Source organism: Mustelus asterias, chromosome 1, assembly GCF_964213995.1.
Source record: "Mustelus asterias chromosome 1, sMusAst1.hap1.1, whole genome shotgun sequence".
Lineage (NCBI taxonomy): Eukaryota > Metazoa > Chordata > Chondrichthyes > Carcharhiniformes > Triakidae > Mustelus > Mustelus asterias.
Genome location: NC_135801.1, coordinates 187955063 through 187969984, shown reverse-complemented (window position 1 = coordinate 187969984; position 14922 = coordinate 187955063). Strand labels below are relative to the sequence as shown.

The window sequence follows — 14922 nt, the reverse complement described above, 5'->3', positions numbered from 1 at the left end:
CTGGCGTTGTGAGGCAGGGAAATAGAGGGATATGGTCCCCAGAAGGGTAGGGGGTTTCAGTTCAGATGGGCAGCATGGTCGGTGCAGGCTTGGAGGGCCTATTCCTGTGCTGTAATTTTCTTTGTTCTATGATAACCACTGTGCCCCCAGCGTGCCGCCCCGGCCACAAGTCCTCCACTCAGCTCAAGTGAATGCCCACGAAGTCGCAAACAAGTCACCTACGTTCGCTCCTATCACTTACTCTTACCTTGACCACTTCCCCTCCGTCTACCTTCATCAGTTTTTTCAGATTCTCGTTGAGCGCACTCGTGTTGGATCGCCACTTCAACAGGCCCAAGAGATCCACTGGATCATGAAGCAAACAGAGAAAATAAAAATCAACAAATTGTAATTCTTGTGCAGGCTGGGATCTAAACCCACTTGCACTGATTCCCCGGCCTGACAAAAGAAAAACACCACAGGGGTTATAATCATCTTGGAGATGTACCACCCATTCGAATAGAATGCAGCATTAAAGAACTTTGCAGTGTATGATTACATTCCATTCGGGGCAAAGGCCTATTTGCTGCAATTGCTTTTGGATGTAGATAAGCACCTATATTTATTATTTATAAATAAAAAGTTTCAGAAAAAAAAAAATCGATAAATAAACTCAATCAAAATAATTTGACAATAATATCATGCCTGAGGAATAATATCTTATCCAACGTTGGCATTTGGTTGTAACAAAATAGCAAATACGGTCAAATTTGCGAATTCATAGTTGAGGCAAGGTATAAATACCCCATTAATAAGTAAGTGGCAAGGTAAATGCAGTGACAGAAGGTGTTGCAGAAGATGGAGTACAATGACTGATGGAACCATTGCTAATGGTGGAAACGAGTAAAGAATAGCCTTAATGTAAAGGTTTACATAGAGTTTTAAAGCATGGAAACAGGCCCTTCAGCCCAACTTGTCCATACTGTAAGATGTATTCCTCAGTCCATACTTTCTTATGAGTCATCCCAGTTTGTGCTGGAGGAGAGGCAACGTGGCACAGTGGTTAGCACTGCTGTCTCACAGCGGCAGGGACCCGGGTTCAATTCCGGCCTTGGGTCACCGTCTATGCGGAGTCTGCACGTTCTCACTTTCTCTACATGGGTTTCCTCCGGGTGTTCCAGTTTCCTCCCCCACTCCCAAGATGTGTGGATTAGGTTGATTGGCCATGCTAAATTGCCCCTTAGTGTGGGGAGGATTAGCAGGGTAAATGTGTGAGGTTACGGGGATAGGGCCTGGGTGGGATTGTTGATGGTGCAGGCTCGATGGGCCGAATGGCCTCCTGTCGTACTGTAGAAATTCCATGATTCGATGAGAGCAGCATCTTGGATTGCAAGATAGGAGAACCTTGCGTTTCCTTCCTGGTGAATCCCAAACACAGTCAACAAAGCATTGTAGTGTGCAGAATCAAAAGATTCAGGCAGTGCATCTGCCTGCAGTACACCACAAAGCTTGAATATCCTAATTATACACATGATAAAGCTAAAGAGGTTTGCCTACTAAGTTTCCAGTTAGGTTGATAAGCAGAAAGAGCACTGGGAACTTTGGTTTTTAAGGTTGGATTTACCTAAAGAGGAAACCAATCTGCTAATTGTGTCGGGTTCATCGAGAAAACTCATGACACTGTGTCAGTAAACTGTGGGTTCAATCCTTTTTGTGGGTCTTGAATATATAATCATAGAATCATAGAATCCCACAGTGCAGAAGGAGGCCATTCGGCCCATCAAGCCTGCACTGACAACAATCCCACCTAGACCCTATCCTCATAACCCCATGCATTTACCCGAGCTAGTCCCCCTGACACTAAGGGGCAATTTAGCATGGCCAGTCCACCTAACCCACGCATCTTTGGACTGTGGGAGGAAACCGGAGCACCCAGAAAAAACCCACACAGACACGGGGAGAATGTGCAAACTCCACGCAGAAAGTGAGTCGAGTCCAAAATCGAACCTGGGTCCCTGGCGCTGTGAGGCAGCAGTGCTAACCACTGTGCCAACGTGTCGCCCCAAAATCTAAATTGATACTTCGGTGCCGCATTGTTGGATGCTCCATTTTGCAACCCAGATTTTGAAAGTGCTCCGTGCCAATAAAGAACTAGATTTAGCATCCAAAAATGGGTTCAATTAGGATTGGGAGGGAGATTCAAATTTAATGGGTGGGATTTTCTGGCCTTGCTCGCCCCAAAACCAGAAAATCTCACCCGAGGTCAATGGACCTTTCCATGGTCTGCCCCTCGCCCGCTCCGATTCCCTTGGCGGGCGGGACGGCAAAATTCCGGCCAATGTATCTCCAATCCGCCAAAGGCTGGATAAGGAAAGCGGGGGTTTAGAACCTGTCCCCAGGAGGCAATTGGCAATCTGGCTGACATCTGGGTAGGCAACTGGTCAAAGGCAAAAAGACGCAAGCAGAAACATGGTGTCATGGCCAACACTTCAGCCTCAAGAAATACCCTCAAAAAACAAGTTAACTGATTCTTTCCTTTATTTTATTGCTATCTCCAGGAACTTGCGATGGGATGCCCTGATGTAAAATGAGCCTCACAGAAACACGTTCCTCCTTTCATCAGAGTCAGGGAAATTTACAGATGAGAGGAAGGCCATTTAGTCTATCATGCCCGTGGCAGTCGAGAATGAAGTATCCAGCCCAATCCTCATTTCTAATTCTTGGGCCCAGATTTTCCGGCCCCGTTTTAGCAAGACTGGATGATCCCAGTGGATAGGGCTGGAAAATCCTGCTCTTGTCAGTTACAGAATCTTCCTTCCTCACTAACAACACTGTCGGTGAACCAACACCTCAGGGACTGCAGCGATTCAAGAAGGCAGCTCACCACCACCTTCTCAAGGGCAACGAGGGATGGGCAATAAATGCTGGCCAGCCAGCAACGCCCACATCCCATAAATGATTTTTTAAAAAGTGGGCACCCAAGTACTTTTTCAATGCAATGTTGGTTTCTGCCTCACCGACCTTCCTTAAAGTTTATTTATTAGTGTCACAAGTAGACTTACATTAACATTGCAGTGAAGTTACTGTGAAAATCCCTGAGTCGCCACATTTCGGTGCCTGTTCGGGTACACTGAGGGAGAATTTAGCATGGTCAATGCACCTAACCAGCACGTCTTTCGGACTGTGGGAGGAAACCAGAGCACCTGGAGGAAACCCAAGGGGACACAGGGAGAACGGGCAGACTCCGCAAAGACAGTGACCCAGGCCGGGAATCGAGCCCAGGTCCCTGGCACGATGAGGTCCCTTAGCGGCAGTGCTAACCACTGTGCCAGGTCCCTTAGCAGCAGTGCTAACCACTGTGCCAGGTCCTTTAGCAGCAGTGCTAACCACTGTGCCAGGTCCTTTAGCAGCAGTGTTAACCACTGTGCCAGGTCCCTTAGCGGCAGTGCTAACCACTGTGCCAGGTCCCTTAGCAGCAGTGCTAACCACTGTGCCAGGTCCCTTAGCGGCAGTGCTAACCACTGTGCCAGGTCCTTTAGCAGCAGTGCTAACCACTGTGCCAGGTCCCTTAGCGGCAGTGCTAACCACTGTGCCAGGTCCCTTAGCGGCAGTGCTAACCACTGTGCCAGGTCCCTTAGCAGCAGTGTTAACCACTGTGCCACCTCGCCACCCTACAGGCAGTGAGTTCCCCACCACCCTCATTTTCTCATCAAATGCCTTCTAAGTCTTGTTGGAAATTCTTTTGAAACTATGCCCCCTGATTGAGTGGTACCAATCCATTTCAGCTTAGCTTGCAGGCATAGAACTTCAGTTCAAAAGGAATAATTTTGATGCCTGTATGTGAATTAATGTCATGCAAATGATGTGCAACACCTCTATCTCACTAAACAAAAAGCGTTTACCAGACAGAAGACAATGACCGTTTTAATCTAAATCACTCCTTTTATGTACTGTCATAAAACTTGATTTTATAGGAATATAAATTACATTAACACAAATGGAATGAGTTACAGGGAAAAGCATTGCAGTAAATAATATAACAAAATGGGTTTAAGAGACACTTCGAATTACATTGGGAGAAAGAGGGAATCGAGGCCATTGTCAAAAGCACGAACAACTTATGAAAATTCAGCCCTTGGAATGATTACAGAACAGAAAGGAGGCCATTCAACCCATCAGGCCAATGCTAGCTCCCTACAAGAGCATCTGAGGCAATCTCACATCAACAGCCTTTTCCTGCAGCCGAATATTTTTTTTTCTACTCAGATGCTTATCCCATTCTCCATTGAAACCCATAATTGAACATACAAACATGCAAGTTCGGAGCAGGAGTAGGCCACTCAGCCACTTGAACCTGCTCTGCCATTCCATGAATTCATGGCTGATCTGTTTGTGGCTTCAACTCCACTTTCCTCCCTACCATCCACGAGAATCTTTGACTCCTGTGTTAGTCAAGAATCTATTTTTTTAATTCATTCATGGGCGTCGCTGGCTGGCCAACATTTATTGCCCATCTCTAGTTGCCCTTGGAGGGCAGTTGAGAGTCAACTACATTGCTGTGGCTCTGGAGTCACATGTAGGCCAGACCGGGTAAGGACGGCAGATTTCCTTCCCTAAAGGACATTAGTGAACCAGTGGGTTTTTCCGACAATTGACAATGGTTTCATTGTCATCAGTAGATTCTTAATTCTAGATGTTTTTATTGAATTCAAATTCCACCATTTTCCGTGGCGGGATTTGAACCCGGATCCCCAGAGCATTAGCTGAGTTTCTGGATTAATAGTCTCGTGATAATACCACCAGGACATCGTCTTCCCCACTAGACCACCTACCTCTACCTTAAAAATATTCAATAACCTTGCCCTCCAGAAAGATAATTCCACAGATGAATGACTCTCAGAGAGAAAAATTCTCTTCATGCAACATAAGGAAGGCAAATTGAATTTTGGCATTCATTGCTAATGGCGTAGAATATAAAAGTCAGGAGTTGCTGTTGCAATTGTACAGGGCACTGGTGAGACTGCATCTGGAATAATGAGTACAGTTTTTATTCCCCTTGCTCGAGAAAGGACATAAATGCATCAGCGGCAGTTCAGAGAAGGTTCACTAGATTGATTCCGGGAATGAAGGACTTGTCTTAGGAAGAGAGACGGAGCAGTTTAGGCCTATACTTGCTGGAGTTTAGTAGAATCATCTCCTTCCAAAACAGATATACCGTTTTGGATCCTGTTGGGGGAGATGGCTCACCAGGAGAAGGTGGCAGCAGCCAGGGTCACGGCACCGTGGTTGGCTCTGCTGCGCAGGAGGGCAGAAAAGAGTGGCAGAGCTATAGTGATAGGAGACTCAGTTGTAAGGGGGATAGACAGGTATTTCTGCGGACCCAAATGAGACTCCAAGATGGTATGTTGCCTCCCTTGCGCAAGGGTCAAAGATGTCTCGGAGCGGCTGCAGGGCATTCTGGAGAGGGAGGGTGAACAGCCAGCTGCTGTGGTGCACATAAGCTTCAATGATATAGGTAGAAAACAGGATGAGATCTCACAGGTTGAATTTAGGGAGTTAGAAGGTAAATGAACAAGTAGGACCTCAAAGGTAGTAATCTCAGGACTAGCCACATGCTAGTCAAAGTAGGAATGCCAGGATAGTTGACATGAATATGTGGCCTGGGGGATGGTGCCAGAGGGAGGGATTCAAGTTCCTGGGACATTGGAACCGGTTCTGGGGAGGTGGGACCATTACAAATCGGAAGGTCTGCACCTGGGCAGGACTGCAACCAATGTCCTAGGGGGAGTGTTTGCTAATGCTGTTGGGGAGGGATTAAACTAACATGTCAGGGAGATGGGAACCGATGCAGGAAGTCAGAGGGAAGAAACGTGGGGAAAAGTGAAAGGCAGAAAAATCAAAAACAAAAATCAAAAAGGGCCACTGTACAGAGTACAGAAACTGTGGAGAACTCATGAATGGGTCCAGTAAGGCTAAGAGAAATAAAACACAGGGAGAGTGTCCAAAACATGACAGGACAGATGGCCTGAGAAAGCAGGGCAGAGAGCAAGGTAAATCTAGATTAAACTGTATTTATTTCAATTTAAGAGGCCTGACGGGTAAGGCAGATGAACTCAGGGCATGGATGGATACATGGAACTGGGATATTACAGCTATCACTTGAAACAGGAGTAAGGGAGGGGCAGGACTGGCAGCTCAACGTTCCAGGGTAAAGATGCTGTAGGAAAGATAGAACAGGAGGTAAGTGAGGAGGGGAGTTGCATTTTTTATTAGGGAGAACATCACGGCAGTACTGAGAGGGGATATACACAAGGGTTCACCCACTGAGTCTATATGGGTAGAACTGAGAAATAAGAAAGGAGAGGTCACTTCGATAGGATTGTACTACAGGCCCCCAAATAGTCAGCAGGAAATTGAGGAGCAAATATATAAGGAGATTACAGATCGCTCCGAGAAAAATAGGGTGGTAATAGTCGGGGATTTTAATTTTCCCAACATTGACTGGGACAGCCATAGTATTAGAGGGTTGGATGGAGAGAAATTTGTTGAGTGCATTCAGGAGGAATTTCTCATTCAGTATGTGGATGGCCCGACTAGAGAGGAGGCAAAACTTGACCTCCTCTTGGGAAATAAGGAAGGGCAGGTGACAGAAGTGTTAGTGAGGGATCACTTTGGGACCAGTGACCATAATTCCGTTAGTTTTAAGATAGCTATGGAGAATGATAGGTCTGGCCCAAAATTGATGGAATTAGACAGGAACTTTCCAAAGTTAATTGGGGGAGTTGGCAAAGGGATGTCTGGCAAGTGGGAGGTTTTCAAAAGTGTGTTAACCAGGGTTCAGGGTAAGCACATTCCTCTTAGAGTGAAGGGCAAGGCTGGTAGAAGTAGGGAACCCTGGATGACTCAGGATAGTGAGGCCCTAGTCAAAAAGAAGGAGGAGGTGTATGACATGCACAGGCAGCTGGGATCAATTACATCCCTTGAAGAGTATAGAGGGTGTCAGAGTAGAGTTAAGAGAGAAATCAGGAGAGCAAAAAAGGGACATTAGATTGTTTTGGCTCGTCAGGCAAAGGAGAATTGAAAGAGCTTCCACAAATACATAAAGGGCAAAAGAGTAATAGGGAAGAGAGTAGGGCCTCTTAAGGATCAACAAGGTCATCTATGTGCAGATCCACAAGAGATGGGTGAGATCCTAAATGAATATTTCTCATCAGTATTTACTGTTGAGAAAAGCATGGATGTTAGAGAACTTGGGGGAATAAATAGTGATGTCTTGAGGAGTGTACATATTACAGAGAAGGAGGTGCTGGAAGTCTCAAAGCGCATCAAGGTAGATAAATACCCAGGACCTGATGAATTGTATCCCAGGACATTGTGGGAGGCTAGGAAGGAAATTGGGGGTCCTCTAGCAGAGATATTTGAATAATCGACTGCCACAGGTGAGGTGCCGGAAGATTGGAGAGTGGCAAATGTTGTGTCTTTGTTTAAAAAGGGCTGCAGGCAAAAGCCTGGGAACTAGAGGCCGGTGAGCCTAACGTCTGAAGTGGGTAAATTGTTAGAAAGTATTCGGAGAGACAGGATCTACCGGCATTTAGAGAGGCAAAGACTGATTGGGGACAGTCAGCATGGCTTTGTGAGTGGAAAATCATGTCTCACAAATTTGATTGAGTTTTTTGAAGGGGTAACCAAGAAGGTAGATGAGGGCAATGCAGTCGATGTTGTCTACATGGACTTTAACAAGGCCTTTGACAAGGTACTGCATGGTAGGTTGTTGCATAAGGTTAAATCTCAGAAGATCCAGGGTGAGGTAGCCAATTGGATACAAAATTGACTTGACGACAGAACCCGAGGGTGGTTGTAGAGGGTTGTTTTTCAAACTGGAGGCCTGTGACCAGCAATGTGCCTCAGTGATCCACTGTTATTTGTCATTTATATTCATGATTTGGATGAGAATTTAGGAGGCATGGTTAGTAAGTTTGCAGATGACACCAGGATTGATGGCATAGTGGACAGGGAAGAAGGTTATCTCGGATTGCAATGGGATCTTGATCAATTGGGCCAGTGGGTTGGTGAATGACAAGGTGGAGTTTAATTTAGATAAATGTGAGGTGATGCATTTTGGTAGATTGAATCAGGGCAGGACTTACTCAGTTAATGGTAGGGTGTTGGGGAGTTATAGAACAATGAGATCTAGCAGTACAGTTTCATAGCTCCTTGAAAGTGGAGTCACAGGTGGACAGGGTGGTGAAGAAGGCATTTGGCATGCTTGGTTTCATGGGTCACAACATTGAATACAGGAGTTGGGACGTCTTGTTGAAGTTGTACAAGACATTGGTAAGGCCACACTTGGAATACTGTGTGCAATTCTGGTCACCCTATTATAGAAAGGATATTATTAAACTTGAAAGAGTGCAGAAAGATTTACTAGGATGCTCCCGGAATTTGATCGTTTGAGTTATAAGGAGAGACTGGATAGACTGGGACTTTTTTCCCAGAACGTAGGAGGCTCCGGGCTGATCTCCTCTCATTGAATCATACAGTGCAGAAGAGGCCCTTCGGCCCATCACGTCATTGCCCACCTGACACGTGTGAAACACCTGACCTCCTGCCTAATCCCATCTATCAGCCCATAGCCTTGAAAGTTGTGATATGCCAAGTGCTCATCCAGATACTTTATAAAGGATGTGAGGCAACCCACCTCCATCACCCTCCCAGGCAGCGCATTCCAGACCATCACCACCTTCCTTTCTGAGGAGAACAAACAAAGCATCTTCAACCTATCCACAGAACTGAAGTTCCTCATCCTTGGAAACATTCTCATCAATCTTTTCTTCACCCTCTCTGAATCCTTGACATCCTTCCCTAAAGTGCAATGTCACAAGTTGGACGCAATATTCAAGAGGCGAAAGCAGTGTTTTATAAAGTGTTACCGTTCTGTGTGAGCTTGGTCGAACAGACAAGCGTGGAAATCTGGAAGTTGTCCCTGGAGCATATGGGGTGTCCGCCACTGCTGCTTCTGAATGAAGAACCCAGATTGAGCTTCTGTTCAGCCATCTGTTTGCTGGAAAGGTTATTTAGGTAGATGTTGGCATCTTCAAGTTTCCTGCTATCACCCTGCAGTTGGAGGGTCAAAGAGGACAGTTAGCAACACAAGTAACATTTCAGATTTTAAAGAATTAATTCATTTATGCATGAGACATGGGCGTCGCTGGCTAGGCCAGCATTTATTGCCCATCCCTGGTTGCCCTTGAGAAGGTGATGGTGAGCTGCCTTCTTGAATAGCTGCAGTCCAGCTATTGACCCACAATAGGGAGGAAATTCCAGGATTTTGACCCAGAAGGAATGGTGATACATTTCCAAGTCAGGATGTTGAGTGGCTTGGCGGGGAACCTGCAGGTGGTGGTGTTCCCATGCATTTGCTGCCCTTGTCCTTCTAGATGGAAGTGGTCGTGGGTTTGGAAGGTGGTGCCTAAGGAACTTTGGTAAATTTCTGCAGTGCATCTTGTAGATGGTACACACTGCTGCTACTGAGCGTCGGTGATGGTGGGATTGAATGTTTGTAGATGTGGTTCCAATCAAACGGGCTGCTTTGTCCTGGATGGTGTGAAGCTTCTTGAGTGTTGTTGGAGCTGCACCCATCCAGGCAAGCGGGGAGTATTCCATTGCACTCCTGACTTGTGCCTTGTAGGTGGTGGTCAGGCTTTGGGGAGTCAGGAGGTGAGTTACTCACCGCAGTATTCCCAGCATCTGACCTGCTCTTGCAGCCACTGTGTTTATGTGGTGAGTCCAGTTGAGTTTCTGGTCAATGGTAACCCCATGGATGTTGACAGATATCCCACTGAGATATTTCACAACACTTGTGGATAAATGTAAAGTCCGAGGTGAGCAGTATCGCTGATGTGGGAGAAAGCATGTTGTCCCCTTTGGCAATCACACAGCATCCTGGATCTCAGAAAAATTAGCATAGATTCTAGCTCAATCTTGAGGGGTGGTGGCGTAGTGGTATTGCTGCTGGATTAGTAAGCTGGAGACCCAGGGTAGTGCTCTGGGGTCCCGGGTTCACAGCCCACCATGGCAGTTGGTGAAATTTGAATTTAATAAAAATCTGGAATTAGAAATCTAGTGATGACCATGAAACTATTGGCAATTGTTGTAAAAACCCATCTGGATTCACTGATATCCTTTAGGGAAGAAAATCTGTCGTCCTTACCCGGTCTGGCCTACATGTGATACAGTCCAACTTTCTGTCTTTATTAACCTTCACAGCTAAGTGAATTCTTCTGAATTTGATTAGGTATAACGGGTCTTCAGTAAACGTGCCCAGTCCAAAGAACAAAGAACAAAGAACAGTACAGCACAGGAAACAGGCCCTTCGGCCCTCCAAGCCTGTGCCGCTCCTTGGTCCAACTAGACCAATCGTTTGTATCCCTCCATTCTCAGGCTGCTCATGTGACGATCCAGGTAAGTCTTAAACGATGTCAGCGTGCCTGCCTCCACCACCCTACTTGGCAGCGCATTCCAGGCCCCCACCACCCTCTGTGTAAAAAACGTCCCTCTGATATCTGAGTTATACTTCGCCCCTCTCACCTTGAGCCCGTGACCCCTCGTGAACGTCACTTCTGATCTGGGAAAAAGCTTCCCACCGTTCACCCTATCTATCCCCTTCATAATCTTGTACACCTCTATTAGATCTCCCCTCATTCTCTGTCTTTCCAGGGAGAATGTAACCTTTCTGATGAAAGGTCATCGTAATAACTCTGTTTCTCACTCCACCGGTGTTATCTGATCATCTGAACATTATTATTTCAGTGGCACTTCCTGGTTGGTTGCAATCGTGGGGACAACTGATCCACTTGCTTGGGTAAATAACCATGTAAATCTTCAATTAGTGGCCATTCAGTTGGATGAGAAAGAAAATATTTAGCACTCAGTTGCTAATCCACCATTTCATCTTAAAACGGAGACAGGGAAGCAGAGAGATAAAAAGGATAGGTGTTATAAATGTTATAAAACATTAACTACCCTCCTCACACCCTACTTCTGTAAATGACTCCATTCCATTCTCCAAGTCAGGATGGTGTGTGCTTGGAGGGGAACTTCCATGTGATGGTATTCCCCTGCATCTACTGCTCTTATCCTTCTAGATGGCAGAGCACAAGGGTTTCAAAGGTGCTGTCTGCGAGATATGCTGCTGTGCATCATGTAGATAGTACACACCACTGTCACCATGCTTCATTGGAGGAGGAAGTGAATATCTAAGGTTGATGCGGTACCAGTCAAGCAGGCTGCCTTGGATGGTGTTAAGCTTCTTGAGTGTTGTTGGAGCTGAACTCATCCAGGCAAGTGGACAGTATTCCATCACACTCCTGGCTTGTGCCTTGTAGATGGTGGACATCTGAACATTATTATTTCAGTGGCACTTCCTGGTTGGTTGCAATCGTGGGGACAACTGATCCACTTGCTTGGGAGTCATGACTCATGAGTTACCTGCTGCAGAATTCCCAGTCTCTGACCTGCTCTTGTAGCCACAGTATTTATATGGCTCGTCCAGTTCAGTTTCTGCTCAATGGTAACCCCCAGGATGTTGGTAGTAGGGGATTCAGCGATGGTCATGCCATTGAATGTCATGGGGAGATAGTTAGGTTCTCTCTTGTTGAGGATTGCCTGGCACTTGTGAGGTGTGACCGTTACTTGCCATTTATCAGCTGCTTCAGTATACTGCCCTTGGGCAACTAGGAATGAGCAATAAATACTAGCCAGCCAGCGACGCCCATGTCCCATGAATCATTAAAAAAAATTGGCTCTAAATCAACCCACTTTCTCTTGGAATTTCCATAATCTGCCTGATCTTGAGTGGATAACCTCTGGAACTTATATCTTCCAGTCTTGTGCACATCGTTCAATTTAACTACTGTGTCTTCATTAACGTTTTTCCCCTTTCCTTCTTTATTTTAAAGGCTGCTGCAGTATAAACATAATTCAATGTGCTTATTTAAACATGCACCGCCAAACTAAATCCTTGCAGTCACAAGCAGCCCAGGGAGTTTAGCAATTCAACATCTCTAATTGGGAGCTCGGAGCAATTGCAATGAGTAACTTCCCCCCCAGGCCTGGCAGTACATCTCCTAATTGAAGATCCCACGACCATGATCATTCTTCCTTGTAGGGTTTAACAGTTAACTTCATCCCTTTTGCACCTTTCCTGACTGAAGGGCATAGAAAAAAGATTGATCACACATACTTGGGTCAGCCCTTGCATTATTGGATATGCCTGAGTGGAGTGGCCTGTCATCAATTTGACCAAAAATTAATGAATGCTGCTTAGGTCTGGTGATTCTCCATTAGAAGTGAACAGAGGACAATCTGTTCCTGGAGATATATTCTCCCCCGCTCATTATTTCAGGTTTCTGCTATATATAAGCTAAATAAGCATGAATTACGGCGGTTGGACAATCGTAATGTGATACACAATCATTGTATTAGCCTACAAGATATTATTAGATCACTATTTTATTCTTAAATGCTTGTTAATGCTAATATGATGAACAATTAAAACAACACTTCTGAATAGATGGGATGTTGGACACTTTTATCATCTATTAAACGGTGAAGGATTTCAAAAGTTGTCAAACATCGATTAGTGCTATTCAATTTGCAAACCCAGATTTTTCAGACGCATGAGGCGGGATTTTCCAGCCACGCTTGTCCCCGAAACCAGAAAATCCCGCCCGAGGTCAACGGACCTTTCCATGGTCCGCCCCCCTCGCCTGCTCCGATTCCCGTGGCGGGCGGAACGGGAAAATTTGCCCCATTTTAAATCATTAACTGTGGTTTCTCTTGCTAGAATACAATTGAAAGCGATAGGTTTTTACTTGACACTAGGGTCAATTTAGCAAAGCCAATCAACCTAACCTGCACATCTTACGGACTGTGGGAGGAAACTGGAGCACCCGGAGGAAACCCACGCAGACACGGGGAGAAAGTGCAAACCCCACACAGACAGTCACCCAAGGCCGGACTTGAACCTGGGTCCCTGGCGTGTGTGAGATTGCGGTCGGTCCGGACTCGATGGGCCAAATGGCCTCCTTCTGTACTATAGGGTCTCTATTATTCTATGATTAAATCCACCAAAAGCATACAGTGTGGATTCACCAACATGGTGCCATTGATGGAGTCTGTTTCGAAGAGAAAATTTAGATTCTGCGACTATTTCAAATGAAAGAGAAAGTTAAAAGAAATGTTTTCAAATGGTGAACCCGGATCCTTGGTGCTGTGAGGCAGCAGTGCTAACCACTGTGCCACCATGCCATCTTGGTAGATCGAGTTAGAGAGGGCACTAAAAGTTGATTTCCTTTGGTCGTAGTTCCAGTAACAGGGGGTCATCAACTGAAAATTGCTGGAGAGTGAGGGGTGAGGTTCGGGGAAATTTCTTTATATGGAGACTTGTTGGGGAATGTAATGTTTAGGCATCTCACTATGAGGGACAGAGCTCCAGGTTTTTGACCCAGTGACAGTGAAGGAACAGCGAGATATTTCCAAGTCAGAATGGTGAGTGACTTGGAGGGAATTGCAGGTGGTAGTTTTCCCATGTGCCCTCTGCCCTTGTCCTTTAAGATGTTAGCGGTCATGGGTTTGGAAGGTGCAGTCGAATGAGACTTGGTGAGTTGTGCAATGCATCTTGTAGATGTACTGTGCATGGGTGGTGGAGGAAGTAAATGTTGAAGGTGATGGATGGGGTAGCAATCACATGGATTCCTTTATCCTGGATAGTGTCAAGCTTCTTGAGTGTTATTGGAGCTGCACTCATCCAGGCAAGTGGAGAGTATTCCATCACACTCCTGATTTGTTCCTTGTAGATGGTGGACAGGCTTTAGGGAATTTAGGGATGAGTTACTCTTCACAGATTCATAGCCTCTGACCTCTTGAAGCCACAGCTAGTCCAGTTTAGTTTCTCATCAGTGGTAACTCCCAGGATCTTAATAGTGGGTGATCCAGTGATGATCATGCCATTGAATGTCAAGGGGTTAGATGTTCTCTTGCTGGAGGTGTCATTTCTAGGCACTAGTGTGGTATTATTTGCCACTGATCAGCTCATGGCTGGATATTGTCCAGGTTTTTCTGCATTTGGAAATGGACTGCTTCAGTATCTGACGAGTCGCGAATGATGCTGAACATTGTGCAATCTCGCCCTGGAGGGAAGGTCATTGATGAAGCAGCTGAAGATGGTTGGGCCTAGGACACTACCCTGAGGAACTCCTGCTGTGATGTCCCAGGACTGAAATGGTTGACCTCTAACAACCACAACCATCTTCTTTTGTGTTAGGTATGGCTCCAACCAGTGGCGAATTTTTCTCCTGATTGCCATTGACTCCAGTTTTGCCAGGGGCCCTTGATGCCACACTGAGTCAAATGCTGCTTTGATGTCAAGGGCAGTCACTCGCACCTCACTTCTGCAATTCATCTCTTTTTTTCCATTTCTGATCAAGGCTGTAATGAGGTCAGGAGCAGAGTGGCCCTGGAGAAACCCAAACTGAGTGTCAAGAGGGCAGGTTATTGCTGAGTTAGTGCCCTTTAATAGCACTGACGATGACACCATCCAATGGGGTTACCATTGACCAGAAGCTCAACTGGACTGGCCACATAAATCACTGTTGGGTGGCACGGTGACACAGTGGTTCGCACTGCTGCCTCACAGCGCTGAGGTTCAATTCCGGCCTCGTGTCACTGTCTGTGTGGAGTTCGCACATTCTCCCCATGTCTGCATGGGTTTCCTCCGGATGCTCCGGTTTCCTCCCATGGTCCAAAGAAGTGCAGGTTATGTTGATTGGCCATGCTAAATTGACCCTAGTGTCAGGGGATTAACAGGGTAAATATGTGGGGTTATGGGAATAGGGATTGGGTGGGATTGTGTTCAGACCCGATGGGCTGAATGACCTCCTACTG

The 14922-nt window shown here is 46.0% G+C and overlaps 1 protein-coding gene across 1 annotated transcript in view; it reads right to left on the bottom strand.

Moving 5' to 3' along the window:
* Positions 1 to 14922, bottom strand: part of LOC144500809 (dedicator of cytokinesis protein 2-like) — a 1379043-nt gene that overhangs the window by 1019946 nt on the left and 344175 nt on the right. Inside the window, exons 18-19 of the mRNA XM_078224279.1 lie at positions 8910 to 9093; positions 248 to 345 (exon numbers count right to left, since the gene is read on the bottom strand). Of these exons, the coding sequence (XP_078080405.1) occupies positions 248 to 345; positions 8910 to 9093 (282 nt within the window). The remainder of the gene's footprint in view (positions 1 to 247; positions 346 to 8909; positions 9094 to 14922) is intronic.